General features: G+C 37.8%; 1 protein-coding gene across 1 annotated transcript; it reads left to right on the top strand.

Moving 5' to 3' along the window:
* Positions 1-8738: 8738 nt before the first annotated feature.
* On the top strand, positions 8739-13396 carry LOC135687285 (repulsive guidance molecule B). The gene is made up of 2 exons (XM_065203810.2): positions 8739-10019; positions 10700-13396. Exons 1-2 carry the CDS (start codon positions 9384-9386, stop codon positions 11375-11377), a joined length of 1314 nt encoding a protein of 437 aa, XP_065059882.1. The 5' UTR covers positions 8739-9383; the 3' UTR covers positions 11378-13396.
* The last annotated feature ends 1357 nt before the right edge of the window (positions 13397-14753 follow it).

The following is a 14753-nucleotide window of genomic DNA, read 5'->3' as shown; positions in this document are numbered from 1 at the left end:
TTTGAAAAAAGTCACACCGTTTTCTGTTTCACAATTGCTTAGTAAAACCAACACTCCCCAAGAGCTACTGCTCTAGTACAGAAGGCGCACAAATTCCAAATTTTTGAAGCAAGCACAATCAAAAATCTGACTAGGTGCTTCTGTTTTTGTGCGAAGGAAAATGTTATTTACAGGAGACTCGAAGTGAGAACGACGTTAAAAAATGCACATGTAAACAATTGGCACTGTGTTTGACCCAACCTTCTCAGCATTGAGAGAGGGTCGCGATGTTTCTTTGCTGTAGTTCGGCAAATTGAAAATATTTTGATCTGTGGAAGGCGCACATTGGTGAGCGCTCTTTAGCTGAGACAAATCCTTACAGCGCACTGCTACTGCGATATAAATGTTTTCGGAATATTTCTTTTGCTGGGTCATCAACATTTTGATTTGTGGTGACGTCACCAGTTCAGCGTTCAGCTGTGGCAAGACTCTCATTTACTGGCCTCTCAGGCACATTCTTTTAATGCCTACGCGATATCATAACACTATGAAACCACCACAAGCATTGAAAAACATTAGTTTCTAAGTCAAATATTCAGATTTATCCAGTTGCATCAATTTAAAAGGAGAGAATTCTGCGTGTTACAATTAAGCAGTAACTGGTGTAACACGCAGAATTCTCCCGTGTTAAATTCTTGTAATACGTAGAATCCCCCCCCCCCCCCCTCTCTCTCTCTCTCTCTCTCTCTCTGTATGGGGGAATTTAGCAGGGAAGAACTCTGCGTGTTACACCAATTTAGCAGGGGGGGGGGGGATTCTGCGTGTTACACCAATTTAGCAGAGGGAGGATTTTGCGTATTACACCAATTTAGCAGGAAAAATTTCGTGTTTTCCAGGCCAGAGTAGGTATTACGTATAGAGAAAAAAGAAAGTTTTCAACAAAAAGTTTTTGAGATACCTATGCCATTTATCGAGGCTCATGCCAGGAAATTTAGACATGCTTGAAACAAATATCTTAAAAAGTATCGAGTTTTTAATGAACAAAGTTAATGGAAGCCATATTCTTTTAAGAGCTTTATGCAAAGGTTGGGCTTGTTGCAATGACTTTGTGCATATTGCATTGACAATTTTATGTACAAAGCAATGCAATGAAAATATACTTTTCTTCAGCATAAACTGACACTGTATCAGAATCTTTAATAATTGCATTGACTCGGTTTCCAAAGTTTCCGTGCTCAATAGTTTCCCTGCGCATTTCATGCCTTTAAACTTTTCTTAATGCTGCTCAACCCCAACAAACAAAACATACAGATGGGACACACTGGCACGTGCACACATACATAAACACATACACGTTTTCTCGATCACTGAATGTTTGTTAGCCGAAAATCATTTGTAATCTTGACAAACTTCTCAACATAAATTTCCTTGGAAATATTGGAAAATGGCGCTTGAAATCGTTTTAAGAAATATGAGACACGAAAGAGACTCCTTTTGTCAACCAAAATTACAGAAAAGTTGAAAACCTGATAAGAGCTTTGCCTCTGGCTAACTTTAATTAATCTAGATATATTGAGTTGAACCAACTATTTAGCAGCAATATAGAATCTTCAATTTGCTTCGGGTTTCAAGGGCCACTTTCTTGAAGCCAATAAGACGCCCTGAAGGAACTATATCAGCCAGTTTTGTGGGAGCACGGAGAAAGACACGAGCAAACATTTCCTGCCTTATGTAGGCTCATGAACCATTCGTTTGAATTGCTTTCTCAAATTTTGGCGCCAATGATCAGCCTCTTCTCCTAGACCAAAAGTAGCACTTCTTTGTAACATCTTTGTAACAATTTGAACTATCCATTGCAAACCTCGACTATCCATTGCAAACTTCTAGATGTGATGTGCTCTTTAAAGTAAGACATTGCCTACTTACATGTGCTTAAGTATCGTTTTTAGATTCTTCGAATTCGCTTCTTCGTAATGGAAACAATTTAAGATTCGTTAGACATGGATCAAGCCATGGAAAAATAATTCACCTATTCATGAAATATTCCCTTTATACCCATTCTGATCGTGACTTTTCACAAAAGTTGCACCCTTAATTCATCTTCAGAACTTGATGCAAAGCCCTTGCCTTTTAATTTGCCAGTTCTGTTATCAAAGTTAGAAAGCAAACCAACGCGCTGTTCAAAGACTGCGCACGCATTGCTTTCAGTTGTGGCGCTGATGTGAGTCTCTGTCTGGAAAGCTTTCCCAGTTCTTTTCTTGACAACTGAAATCAACGAAAGGGAAAGCAAGATTATATCCTCTTTGAGATTCTAAACAAATTAACTGATTAAAGATAAATTTATTATTGAAATTATCAAGGAAATTGAAAGATTTTCTAGGAAGTATGTTTCCTATCTTATTCTTTAATCACGCAACCCTTGAAGAATTTCTAAGAACAAACATAAAGGCTCTAATAAACATGACTGGGCTTGGTCACTGTGAAAATTGAAACTTCTCGCAAAGCCTGCACTATATCCCTGTAACAGACAATTGAAATTTAAGACCAAAAGGTTTGGCTCAGCTTGTTACGGTAAAGAAAGGTGGTTCGTTGGAAAAAATCATCCTACCTAGATATCCCTCTCTTATCTCAGTAGAAGGTGATCCTTTGAAAAAGAGGCGTGTCAGATAAAAGTGCATTTTTCTTGTGGGCTAAGATAAGAAACGATTGATAAAACTGTGGCTGTGTTCTGTTAATAGCTTCTTGTGGCTGCACAGTTCTTCATTGGTCAAATTCAACCGCATCCACATTGATCTTTCTCACCAAATTTTATTTATTCCTAACAGTTTTGAACTACTTGCTTTTCTTCTTCTTCCGTTTCGTTTTCCTTTTTACATAGCTTTCAGAAAATAACAATCAATTTAAAGAAAGTACTATTAATATAATTATCATTAATATAATTTGTACTTAATTGCAACTCCTAGACCGATGCTTTATTTGATTCTGAGTAGCAAATTACTCCTAGAATATTTTTGTAGATTCCATCTTATTAATTACGTTGGCAGGAAAATTCCAAGTTATTTAGTTGAACTGGCTCAGTCACTCGAACCCATACCCCAATTGAAAAGTCGTGAGTACAAGATTGTGCTTTACTGTTGCAATTTGTAACATCTGAAATAAAATGGGGAACTCCTTAGTCAACTGCTATGACAACGAGACAATGAGTAAGTGCGAAAGCAATTTTTAGTGACAGAGCTAACCATAGACTTTGCAAAGATGTTCTTGCAATTTCTGGGTACACATGGCATATTGTAACTGACATTTTCTTCTGTATACAATTTATAATAACTAAATCAATTATATCATGAGCCAATTTTGTTATGACTCAATTTGAATTAGCTGTCTAGTACTACTATTAACTATATTTGTCTATAAACTGTCTATTACAATTATTAACTGTCTAATACTACTATAAACCTTCTAGTACCACTATTAGCTGTCTAATACTAGAATTAACTGTCTATTACTACTATAAACTTTCTATTTCTACTATTAACTTCCTATTTCTAGTATAAATTGTCTAATACTACTATTAACTGTCTATTACTATTATATGCTGTCTGATACTACTATCAACGGTCTAATACTATTATTAACTGTCTATTACTCTCATGCACTGTCTAATGCTACTGTCAACTGTCTAATACTACTATTAACTTTCTATTTCTAGTATCAATTGTCTAATTCTACTATTAACTGTCTATTACTCTTGCTTACTGTCTATTACTACTATAAACTGTCTAATACTACTATTAATTGTCTTTTACTCCTATTAACTGGCTATTACTACAAGTAACTGTCTAATTTTACTATTTACTTCTAATGCTAATATCAACTGTCTATTACTACTATAAACTGTCTATTACTACTTTAAACTGTCTATTACTAGACATTTTCTTCCAGATACATGGAACTCAAGATAATTATGTTTTCTTTTTATCTACTTATGCCTTCAAAAACTTGACCGAATTAAATCTTTTTTACAAAAATAAGAGGGTTGAAGATGTTTAGGGAGAAAGAATTCTTCAACGCTATATGTCATGATGATCTATATACATTAGGACCTTATCCTTTTTTGCTTTTTTTAAGACTACGGGAAAGTGGCTAGCGCTGGTGAAGATTCATTTAACTACATACTTTTGCTTAAAAAAGAATATGCTACAAAATCTGGGTGATTGCTTAATACGAGGGTACTTCTACCAGTGGTGCGTATTAACGAAGGCTCTTGTTTCAAAGATAAAAAGTGTCTAAGTTTGTAAAAAGGGGCTTTGGTGGCTTTATTTGTGTCTTCTGGTAGATGTGTAAGGTAACGAGAGGGGGCAACAAATAATTAGTATTTCTACACATGGCCGCCCACAATCAACATCAAATAAAGCTTTTCATTATAGACTAACTGTGCTTCAAGGATTAATGTTATCAATATATGCTTGAATATTTCTTTGAGAAGAGGCAAAATTCTGTTCATATCAAGATTTTGATAAGACGTAAAAGAACTGCCGGTGTATATGAGGTTGACCTAATATCACTGACCTGTTAAATAAAAGCCTGAATTTCTAAAATTTCGCATCTGGAAATTTGACAAATCCAGTTGATCCAACTGATGATATTACAGAAACGTGTTATTGCTCATTGTAAGTAGCCTTCCTGGCTTAGCCCCTTCATTGATTTGGATTTGTCTTTATATCATCGTTGCTTCTGTAAGGAACTCGCTAGCTCCATAAAGACTTCAACGACAACCGGCGTTCTACAGTGACAACACTGCAGCAAATAATTGCTTCATCAAATACAATTTTCTTCTGATCTCTACAAATTATTGACCCTGTTGACCCCACCTTTCCCAAACTGTGCCATTTTCTGCACTCTAAAGTAACATGTAATGGTGTCTTTATCGAGCATGACATCTCCTAACTTCCCTGGAATCGTCCCTAAAAGTCTAAAGATTTCTGAAAATTAGGTATTTTTTCTTATTTATGAATTATGATTGTCTTGATATAATTATATTTCCTATAATAGGTCTCGATATCAAAGCTAATATCAAGACATTTCAAAGACTTAGAATTTGAGTCTCGAGCTTTTTTAACGTTGTCCTTATATTTTCTTTCAATTTGATTCAAAGGCCATCTTATAATTGTTTTGTATTTCAAGTTTTACCAGCACGGTTTAGTATCTTGTTGTGTTTTGTTACATAAGAGCGAATTTCCATAAATCTTTTTTGTAAAGTTTCATCTGATTTTGCATCTGAGGCTTGGCAAGCCCTTCGCTGCTCTATTCTTTGGCAATTCAAGCTCCATATTTCTCATAGAGCCTGTTCTTACGAAGAAAATAGTGTATGAGCGGTAAGGAGCGTATCACCAACGATTCTTTTAAGTGAAGGTGTTCTTATTTATATCTTCAGGCCGTGGCTGTTTCATGAAACTGCTCTCAACTGCTCTTAACTGCTCTCAACTGCTCTCAACTGCTCTCAACTGCTCTCAACTGCTCTCAACTGCTCTCAACTGCTCTCAACTGCTCTCAACAGCTCTCAACTGCGCTCAACGGGTCTCAACGGGTCTCAACTGCTCGCAACTGCTCCCAACTACTATATAACTGTGGGAAGGCATGAATATGCACTAGGCCTTCATCCTAATCTTTCGCTCCTTTGATTGCAAACGACCTGAGTGCCACTGAGTTCCGTCTTAATTTTCAGAAGCTCGTGTCATTGAGAAGCAGCTGCAGTCTCACTGTTTATCAGTGAACAACATGACCAAACAAAAGGCCCACTTAGAAAACGTACTTTCTTTATCGATCATTCACAGACTTTACAAACTAAACAAAATTTAAGATAAAGATTTTCTGCATTTTGCGTGTAAAGTTCAACGGCCGTTATGATATCTTGCCCGACTGAAGTGCTTGGGTCAGATTGCTTTTTCAATTTTTCGGCACTGCAAAGTATAAGATCTTGTGTTTAGATCTTCTGTTTACAGCTTTACTAAATATTCAATAACTTAAATTAAAACAGAACATAAATTCAGCAGGAGTTTGCTGTTTAGAACGCCATACTCCCTGGAAATACACTCTTTTTTATAAGAAATAGTAAATTTGGAAATTTACAAGATCAAGTTCAGGCTGGTTGTTCTTAATATTTCCAAAACTTTGAGGCTGGATTTTTCTTAATTTTTTCCTAAATTGGTACAGCAATTGCTAGCTATTGTGCCCGTGGGGAGTTTTCCAGCCCTATTTTTCAGCAAAGTGAGTGTCTTGTGAAGATGTTGTATGGTGATCTAATATTGTAAACGAGGCTGTAAGAGGAAAAGGAGATTAAGGCGTACCGGATGATAGTTAAAGTGATTTAGAGTAAAGTTGAGTAGAAAAAAGGTGTTTGAGAAATTGAAGGGGACATTGTCCGACTTGGCAAGAATAACACATATAAGAAATATGTGTTATTCTTACCAAGTCGGACACTCCGTTACAGTCTATTGTGCTCGTGAGGAGTGTTGCAGCCCCATTTTCTAGCAAAGTGAGTGTCTATTATGCTCGTGGGGAGTGTTCCAGCCTCATTTTTCAGCAAAGTGAGAGTTGCTGTCAATGAACAGCTGTGAGTGTCTTTCTTGTTTGACGTTTGTTGTGGTTAAAAGGTGCCTTACCTACCTGAAAACGTCCTTCAAACAGTTAAACATGGAAACAGTTGTCCGATTCAAGCAATGAGAGGGAAGAAAGATCTTTTAAGAGAGAGGTTTTGGGGTTTCTCTATTTATCAAACTCAGAATCTTCCTGTATAGCTGCTGCGAAGCTTGAACTTCCCAAAAGTAAGTCTATTTTCAAGAAAGGGGGCCAAACCTTCTACCACTTCCCTAGACATTACTATCACGTCTTCACGTTCCTAACTCTTTAAAACACAAACATGTGAATCCATGTGAAGCATACAAACGACCACAAGAGGGTCTGAGGAACAAACGCACAACACATCCACCCCTCACTCAATAGAAGCAGGCGTAAAGTGCCTATTTGCAGCTAAAGGAGGTGCTCCCACCCTATTGACTGAATCTATCCTCTAATTCAATTTTCAAATTAAAATTCATTGGCTGCTATCGTGGATTTGTCATCATTTTTCTGAACATTGAAAACTAAGATGGATATGATTTGCTTTAGTCGTCTAAAAACTAAACATAGAATATTAATTTTTCTTGCATTGTTCAGTGTCAGTTGCACATTCAAGCATCTTTTTTAAATGCAAGTCAAATAAAAAGGCCATACGACCAAACAAACTTATTTCCATGTTTGAAAAAGCTATGCTGAAAATATGTACCTGAATTAAAAATTGTAGGGTGAAAGGAAAGATAATAAAGAATGAATTATTGATCCCCCCTAGCACTACGCCCCTGCATACAAGTAGCTGAAAAACCGTCCTGCTAGAGCTTCTATACGACGGGCCTTTTTCTCGTTGAGGCTTCTGCTTATTAGGAGATTTAGCCATTGGGAAGGAGCTGGCATAAACAGTGGGCGTGAGGAGAAATCCAATGGTGTCAACCAGGTGTTAGGTTGATCGGTGAAAAACGTCAACCACCGAAATCACAATAAATGCATTCTTTACGATTAGCCAAAAGAGGGCAGCAAATATGGTCACCTCGGCTTTAGTTAAAAACCTCGGAATGTCGCGACAAGCCAGAGGTTAAATTGAGTGAACTACTAGGAAAAAGGACAAAAAATCATTTCAAATTGTATAGATTTTTGCTTTGAAAACTTGAATATTAAATGATATTTCACAAATTTAATAAGACAATTATCAAATAATGTACCATTAACATTTTGTCCACGTCCCGCGCTCTCGATGACCGCTTTTATTTTCAAAGCTACCATTATGTTCTGATCAATTTTGTATAAAATTATTTCTGCAAATTCGATGAAAAATTTCGTAACTTCATCTTATAATGGAAGCCGGAGCAATTTGCGGGGAGAGGGCGTTGGGGGTTACTCAAGACAAATTGGCAAATTTTCATGGTAGTTTTTCCCCTTCTTAGATGCCACTATCTGAATATCATAATCTCGCAAAAAAGTAAGGGGGCTATGACCCCTAAGCCCCCCCCCCTGGCTCCGGCGTACCTGTATTGCAATGAGCCCAAAAGTCGACTTGGATTATCTCGGTGACCTAGGCAACACCTCTAATTGTAAAAATTTGATATAAATTGTTTTTGAATTAAAATGGAATTGAATTCGAATTTATGTCGCAGTCTGTCGAATACATTTTTGGACGCTTTTTTCGGTTTCAACGAACATGTTTTGCAGAATTGGGTAAAGATCGAGAGAAATTATCTGCTCTTTTGCATCTTCAAAATTTCATTAATATGTTAATATTTTAGGCAAATTGTTTCCGTTGCAAATAGACTGCCGTTGATTGTTTACACTATCTTCAAAACGTGAGGAACGTCATTTTCCTTCCTCGGCGGAATTTTTCCTTGAATATTCCAATATTAGAAATTCAATGGATTTTTTATCTAAAACACAATCCGACAGCAACGGCGATCGAGAATTCGCCCTCTGCATCCATTGAATTGACAAGTAAAATATTAATGTTGTCTCCAATTAATAGCGATTTGTCAAATTTGCATAAGAACAATCGGCCTTCGAAACGTATTCTTATCATTGACCAATCAACGCAGAGATCCTGGTGAGACAGCAAACGATTGTGGATAGACCAGCGCGTAATTTCAAAGACAAGATGATAAGCTCCACGGGGGTTCCTACGTGCTGGGGCTTCCTTACCAAAACCATAAAATCCAACAGGGTCGGCCCAGTTCAGGCTCGCTTCGTCAATCGTAGGGATTTGAGACCAAAAGCAGGGATGAAACGTTGTATTCGAGATAATTGCGTTACAGTAGAATGACTTATTAGGGATCTGGCATTTGCCTAAACGATTTACATTCTTTTCTGGTCTGAAGTGTGGTTGTCAGCTATTTATATTGTGTTCAAGTGTGGCAGTTTGATTGATTGGTGAGAAACTTGTTGACGAATTTATTCCTACACATAAATGGAGTTGTAAAGGACGTGCAAAGAAGGACATTGTTGAAACATTCGGTCTGTTGTGAAACCAATACACAGCTACGAAAACCGCGTTAACGAACACCTTCGTCAGAAGGTGACATACGAATTTTGTGTAAACAAACCAGCATTGCCATAAATGAAGTAGGATCGAATGATATTAAGATTACAACAGATGCTTAACGGAACAAGATTTTAACGGGATAGCTGGTACTTGAGTTTGGATTTGTCGATCAACTGTCGTGGTGTTGATGATTGGCAATACATCATGTACAAGTTCTTGAAAACCGTGCAAACCAAATGAAACCCTAGCCTTATTGGAGTTATTTTCAGCTCATTTCGATCCGGATATGCATACAATCGGGACAATTTGGATTTTATCAGCCACTGTATTTCGTATGGTTTTACTTGGGAACCCGTTCAGCTTCCTCGACGATCAGCAAGCTGACTCAAGTCGACGAAGCGAGAGCAGTTGTACTTGCTCGCCGCATTCAACAGCGCATGAAGATTTCAACAAAAATAAAGATGCCTACAAATTCTGTCATCAAATTCACACGACTCTCAGCTGTTTGAATGGACTGCGAAAAAACAAAAATTGCAGTTTAAGTTTATACATGAGAACTCTTTACACTGGGACAGCGTGGCAGTTCAAGAAATATAATTGTTTGACTGTTTTGAAGGGAGGATATTCAACGTTATCCCCAGCTTCTCCAGCCTCGCCAGCTTCTCCGGGCGTCACAAGGCCTAGGGAAGGAAGCCAGACTCGTGGGCCTAGCACGAACAGTCGATGTGTTTACAAGACGAAATCAGTGGAGTCTCTGCACTGTGGTTTGTTTGGAGATCCACATTTGAAAACTTTTAGTGACAAACGCCAAACATGTGTTGTTAAAGGAGCATGGCCCATGCTGAATAATAAATACTTTGCTGTACAAGTTACAAACGTTCTCATCGATCGGAATAATCCTGTGGCTACCGCAACATCAAAGGTAAACAAGCCGATGTAAATTCAAAAAAGTTTCTCAGAACCTCTTCAAGAATTAGAGTCGGACGACACGATTTGCTAAAAGTTTTTAAGTCTTTGCTTAGTAATGATTTCACGCCATTGTGCCGCTTTTATCTCAGCTGGTCAAGGGAAAATGTGGGTACTATCTTTTGACGATCGGTGTGTTGTCGATTTTCCCTCAGCTGGAATCAAGCAAGCCGTTGTTGAGCACAGGGAATAGTTAATTTGTCTAAGTTATTTCCCAAGGCCTAACGAAGCATAACAGCTCACTTTAGACTAAATTTTTATTTAACACACATATTCTGTTTGTATGAAGCTACCTGTATCGCCATTCTATTTCTTACGCGAATCCAGAGTTACTCAAACCTTTGCTTTTGTGTCAACAGATTAAGAATAGGAGAAAGCTACACGAAAACCATTGTGACTTATTTTGTGTGTGACAACCAAACTGCGGGAAACCTTCTTTATTGCAAGATCCCGTATAATTCCGTGGTCAATTGAAACTTAGCTAAAATTCCTCTTGTCTTTCCTATAAATACACTAAAATGGAACATCGTGAACTAATGTTTGTTTTCAAGCCTCAGTCATGATTTATCTGAAGGGCAGGATTAACTTTGTTGTGACATAACTATTTGATTTTCTGTTTCTTTTGTCGAACTTTAGATCACCGTGCTTATAAAGAAAAGCAAACATGGATGCACTCGTCAGAAAGTTTATCAAGCACAGGTCGGTTACGTGCCATCAACATTCAGGGACGGTACGATTGAAACAGGCCCGGCAAACTGCAAAACACGTTTAGTTAAAGAGCCTAATGCAGATGGCGTGAGACTGTATATTTGCTACTTGAATACTACAATTCTAATTCGCAAAGTTGGAAAATATCTTACGTTCAACATCCGGACTCCTGAGAATTACGTCCGGCAATCACGCGGGCTCTGTGTGACCGGATGTCCGTTAAGTGAGATGATCGACTATAATGGATTCTTTGGAGAGCACCCTAACAGTGTGCTATTTGGGTCAGCCCAGCCAGCCATGAGGCAGATTGATGCTGTTAACCAATGCAAAAAGGCCAACTTGACTGATTTTTACTATGACTCCTGCGTTTTTGATCTTATTAGCACGGGAGATAGTAGATTTTCCAACGCTGCGTTCCGCGCAATGCAGGACGCCGTAGCAATGGACCCAAAACTCAGACTTCGGCGGTCAAACAGTGTTGTCTTAACTTACCTTGACGGAGAGAGAAGTAATAAACCCCTAAAGACGAGCTTGGGTGAGTCAGTGTTGCCAACATCCTTATGTATAGTTTTGCCAGTTCTATTATGGTTCCTGACAGGGAGCTAGTTGCTGTTGTGTTGCCAGTTACAAGCATTTTCATCGTAAATGTTTTTAACACTTAATTTATTGCAAGCACATTACGAGAAAATCAACCGACTGGCTTACTTACCACCACGTGATGATCCAAGCATCCTCCAATCAGAAATGCGTTGCCTTGACTACCTGTGATGCCACCTTCCTTGAATGTGGAATTTTGGAGATGCATGTTGTATGTGAAGAGTGAAAGAGAATATCCTCTTAGGCTACAATGGATTGAAGGGGTCTTGAAGAATTTCAGACAGCAGCTTGTTATTACTGGTATCAGGATTATTTGAGGAGATAAGATGGTTAAGGAGAAGGTGGTGAGTTGCTAATCAAGTGGCTTGTTATCCTGCCATGAGCCAGGTAGCCAAAGGCCTCTACGTATATTCTACGTGAATCTCTCAAGATTTTGTTGTACAATTCTTGATGTAATATTATGTACTTGTGTACCCTAAGTCAGCTCAAAGCAAAATTAGTACCAATAAGCTATTGAGTAGATTCTTTATATTGCAATTTGATTTATTATTACAATCATCCCCCCAGATACAAGCTTTGGTTCTAACTGCCTGCAAATTTTCCCCAGTTCTGTTTTTGCCATTAATCTGAATCTTCTAAATCACATTATATTATAAAACATAAAACTGAAAAAATAACACATTTTGGATGCTTTAAAGTCTTAATATAAAACTCTATGCACATTCAATGCTAATTACCTTCAGAAAACCAGGCCTAAAAGCTAAAAAATAGATGCCTTTAAGAGATGTCCTTACAATGGAGACTGGGACAGTTGAAAGTTGAGGAAACTCACACATGACAACGTATATCGATGATAGAAAGACTCGTTTCACTCCATGCTTAGATATTTTGTAAAGTTTTGGAAAATAATCTACAGAAGCAATCCGTTTAAGGCAGATTTTGCTGTATCTTACGGACTGTGTTGGTACTGTTTGAGATAAAGATGATAGCCAGTCACTGTGTCATAAGAAATTGCACAAAATTTTTGCGATGATTCTCTTTGAAAATGGAATATAAAGCAAGCAACACGATCTTAGTTACGTCAAAGTTATCCAAAATACCAAGGTCATTGTCTATTTGGTTATTAATAGGTGACTTGAAATTAAGTTGATTAGACTCGATATCCTTCAAAATTAATTCAACACCAATTTGCTAACGAAGAAAACTGAATAGGAGATTTTTCAATCTTTAAAAGGAATGCATATTTTCCGTTAAGAAGCTCAGTTGCCCCCAGGATCCGTCTTAGCTTTGATTTGGTGGTTGTCGCCCTATCTCGGGATCTCCAGTTTCCTATCCTTTCGTTATCGACTTATTTCAATTTTTGTTTGGTTAATCTCTCTTTCAAACCCGCTAATCCTAAATGCAAAACTAATCTTACACTTACAGTAATTGCTCATGCGCATAGGCGGGTTGACCAGGCAAAACCAACCATTTTCACGTCCATCAGCCATGATAGTGGTATTGCCAGTCATGCTTTGTTTTATTGTAAATAAGGACGAAATTTTCCACTACAAGCACTACCTGGAGGAAGTTGCGTAATATTGACATGGAAATTTTTATCAGCCAAACCTCCAATCAATCATTCCGAATTCGTAGTTTAAAAACATTGAGTGATTAAATAGTGGTCTCTGACCGACTAAATTCCCCAACATTTGCCCATGCCCTCCTCTGTCCCTTCTGGCTCTTGGTGCAGTACCACTAGCCTTTGTATATAAAGCTAAAAAGCATGTTTACGTTCGTATCCGTATTTGTATGGAATGAGTCAGAATTCGACATGGCCTATTGACAGTTGTCGTTTGCCTACCCATAGGCGTTATTCAGTTATTTCCATTAAGCGTATGTCTTCTACTAGAAGTTCTCTTGTTATTAATTGTAAATATTCATTATCGTATCGCACAATAAAACCACCCGATATCTCCAATAAGTCGACTGCATTCATGTTTAAACCAGATCTGTAAATAATTTCCCATGCTCCATGTACACTTGTCATTTTGTGTTTTTTCTTTCTCGACTTTTCACAACACTCAAACGTCTTCTGTCCTCTGCGAGTTGCGCAAACAATGGCCCAGACGTCGTTGAACGTTGGTAAACAGGAAAGTTTTTCACCTTGAATAATCTTTGTTTTCGAAACATTAACCTTTCGGTGGTTTTTTGTAAGACTACCCGATATAGACGTCCCGGTTTAATTAAAAAAGAAATGTCTAAGTGAATCAACCGGACAGAAGAAAACGGCACATAATTTACTTTGCTTTTTTGCTGCGGAGCAGCATTTCCGTTGGTTGCCAGATTTTCCTTTAGCCGAAACACTGCGCAATCTCGGCCTACATGGGATATCATGTAAAGTGCTACATGCGATCTCAAACATCTTTGTACTTATTACTGGCACTTCATTCCTTTTTTATTTTCACCTGGCAGAACACGGTCGTCCATGATCTAAAAGGGAGGGGTTCACCTACCCAGGTTTGAGTTCTTTGAATGGGTTCTTGAAAACTGTCTCTAAAATTGTTTCCCGTCTGAACATTATTCAAGCAGCTTTTTTTAGACTCTATTTCAACATTTTTGTAGAGGTTGTTATGTGAATAATGGATAAACATTTTAAGTATACCACGCTTTTGGATTGCTAGATAGAAATTCTTTTTAGCTTGGTTTAGATAGAAGAAATGATAGCTCCCATAATGTTTTGTAGGGATTCCCTATTTTGCAAAAGTCATTTATGGGAGAGCCATATACTATACCAGGTCAGACAGAAAAGACATCGTGGCATGCAGGAACGATATTAATTGTACGCAATAATCGCCGAGGTAGCTGACCACGCTTGGTCAAATAATCATCAAATGCATCTAACAGTGTTATTAAATTCAATGCCCCATGAAATTCTACCAAATTACCTTTCTTTTGTATTACAATGGATAACGCAATCTGTGTGTAAAACTGTAATTACTCATTAACAACCCATCATATTCAGGCACGATAAGATCACGTGACGATAGTATTAACTATCAGATAACAAAGGCAGATTGAAGTTAGAAAATACGGGGGGACTAACTGTAGGGTAACAGCACTTATTTTTTAAATTAACATAATGTTACTGTTTGCCGAATACTGACCACGTTGAAGCTATTTCTGGCCGTTAAGTTAAGAAAAGATTGGCGCAGAAGGTGGCATTGAATGATCTAAAAGTTTGCAACGTTGTTCGATAACTGTTTGGGAGTAAATACAACCATTGCTCAAAGGTCCTCCCTTCTAGTCCCTGCCAAGAACCTCCAATGTAGACAGTGTCCTTCCTGCACGTAAGTCGTGAACAAAATATGGCAATTCTTTGTCAAGGTCGAGCAAATACCGTGGT

This window comes from Rhopilema esculentum, chromosome 20 (genome assembly GCF_057945365.1).
Source record: "Rhopilema esculentum isolate cy_ngs chromosome 20, ASM5794536v1, whole genome shotgun sequence".
NCBI classification, from domain to species: domain Eukaryota; kingdom Metazoa; phylum Cnidaria; class Scyphozoa; order Rhizostomeae; family Rhizostomatidae; genus Rhopilema; species Rhopilema esculentum.
The sequence above is the reverse complement of the archived record's forward strand: the minus strand, read 5'-3'. Positions and strand labels throughout refer to the sequence as shown.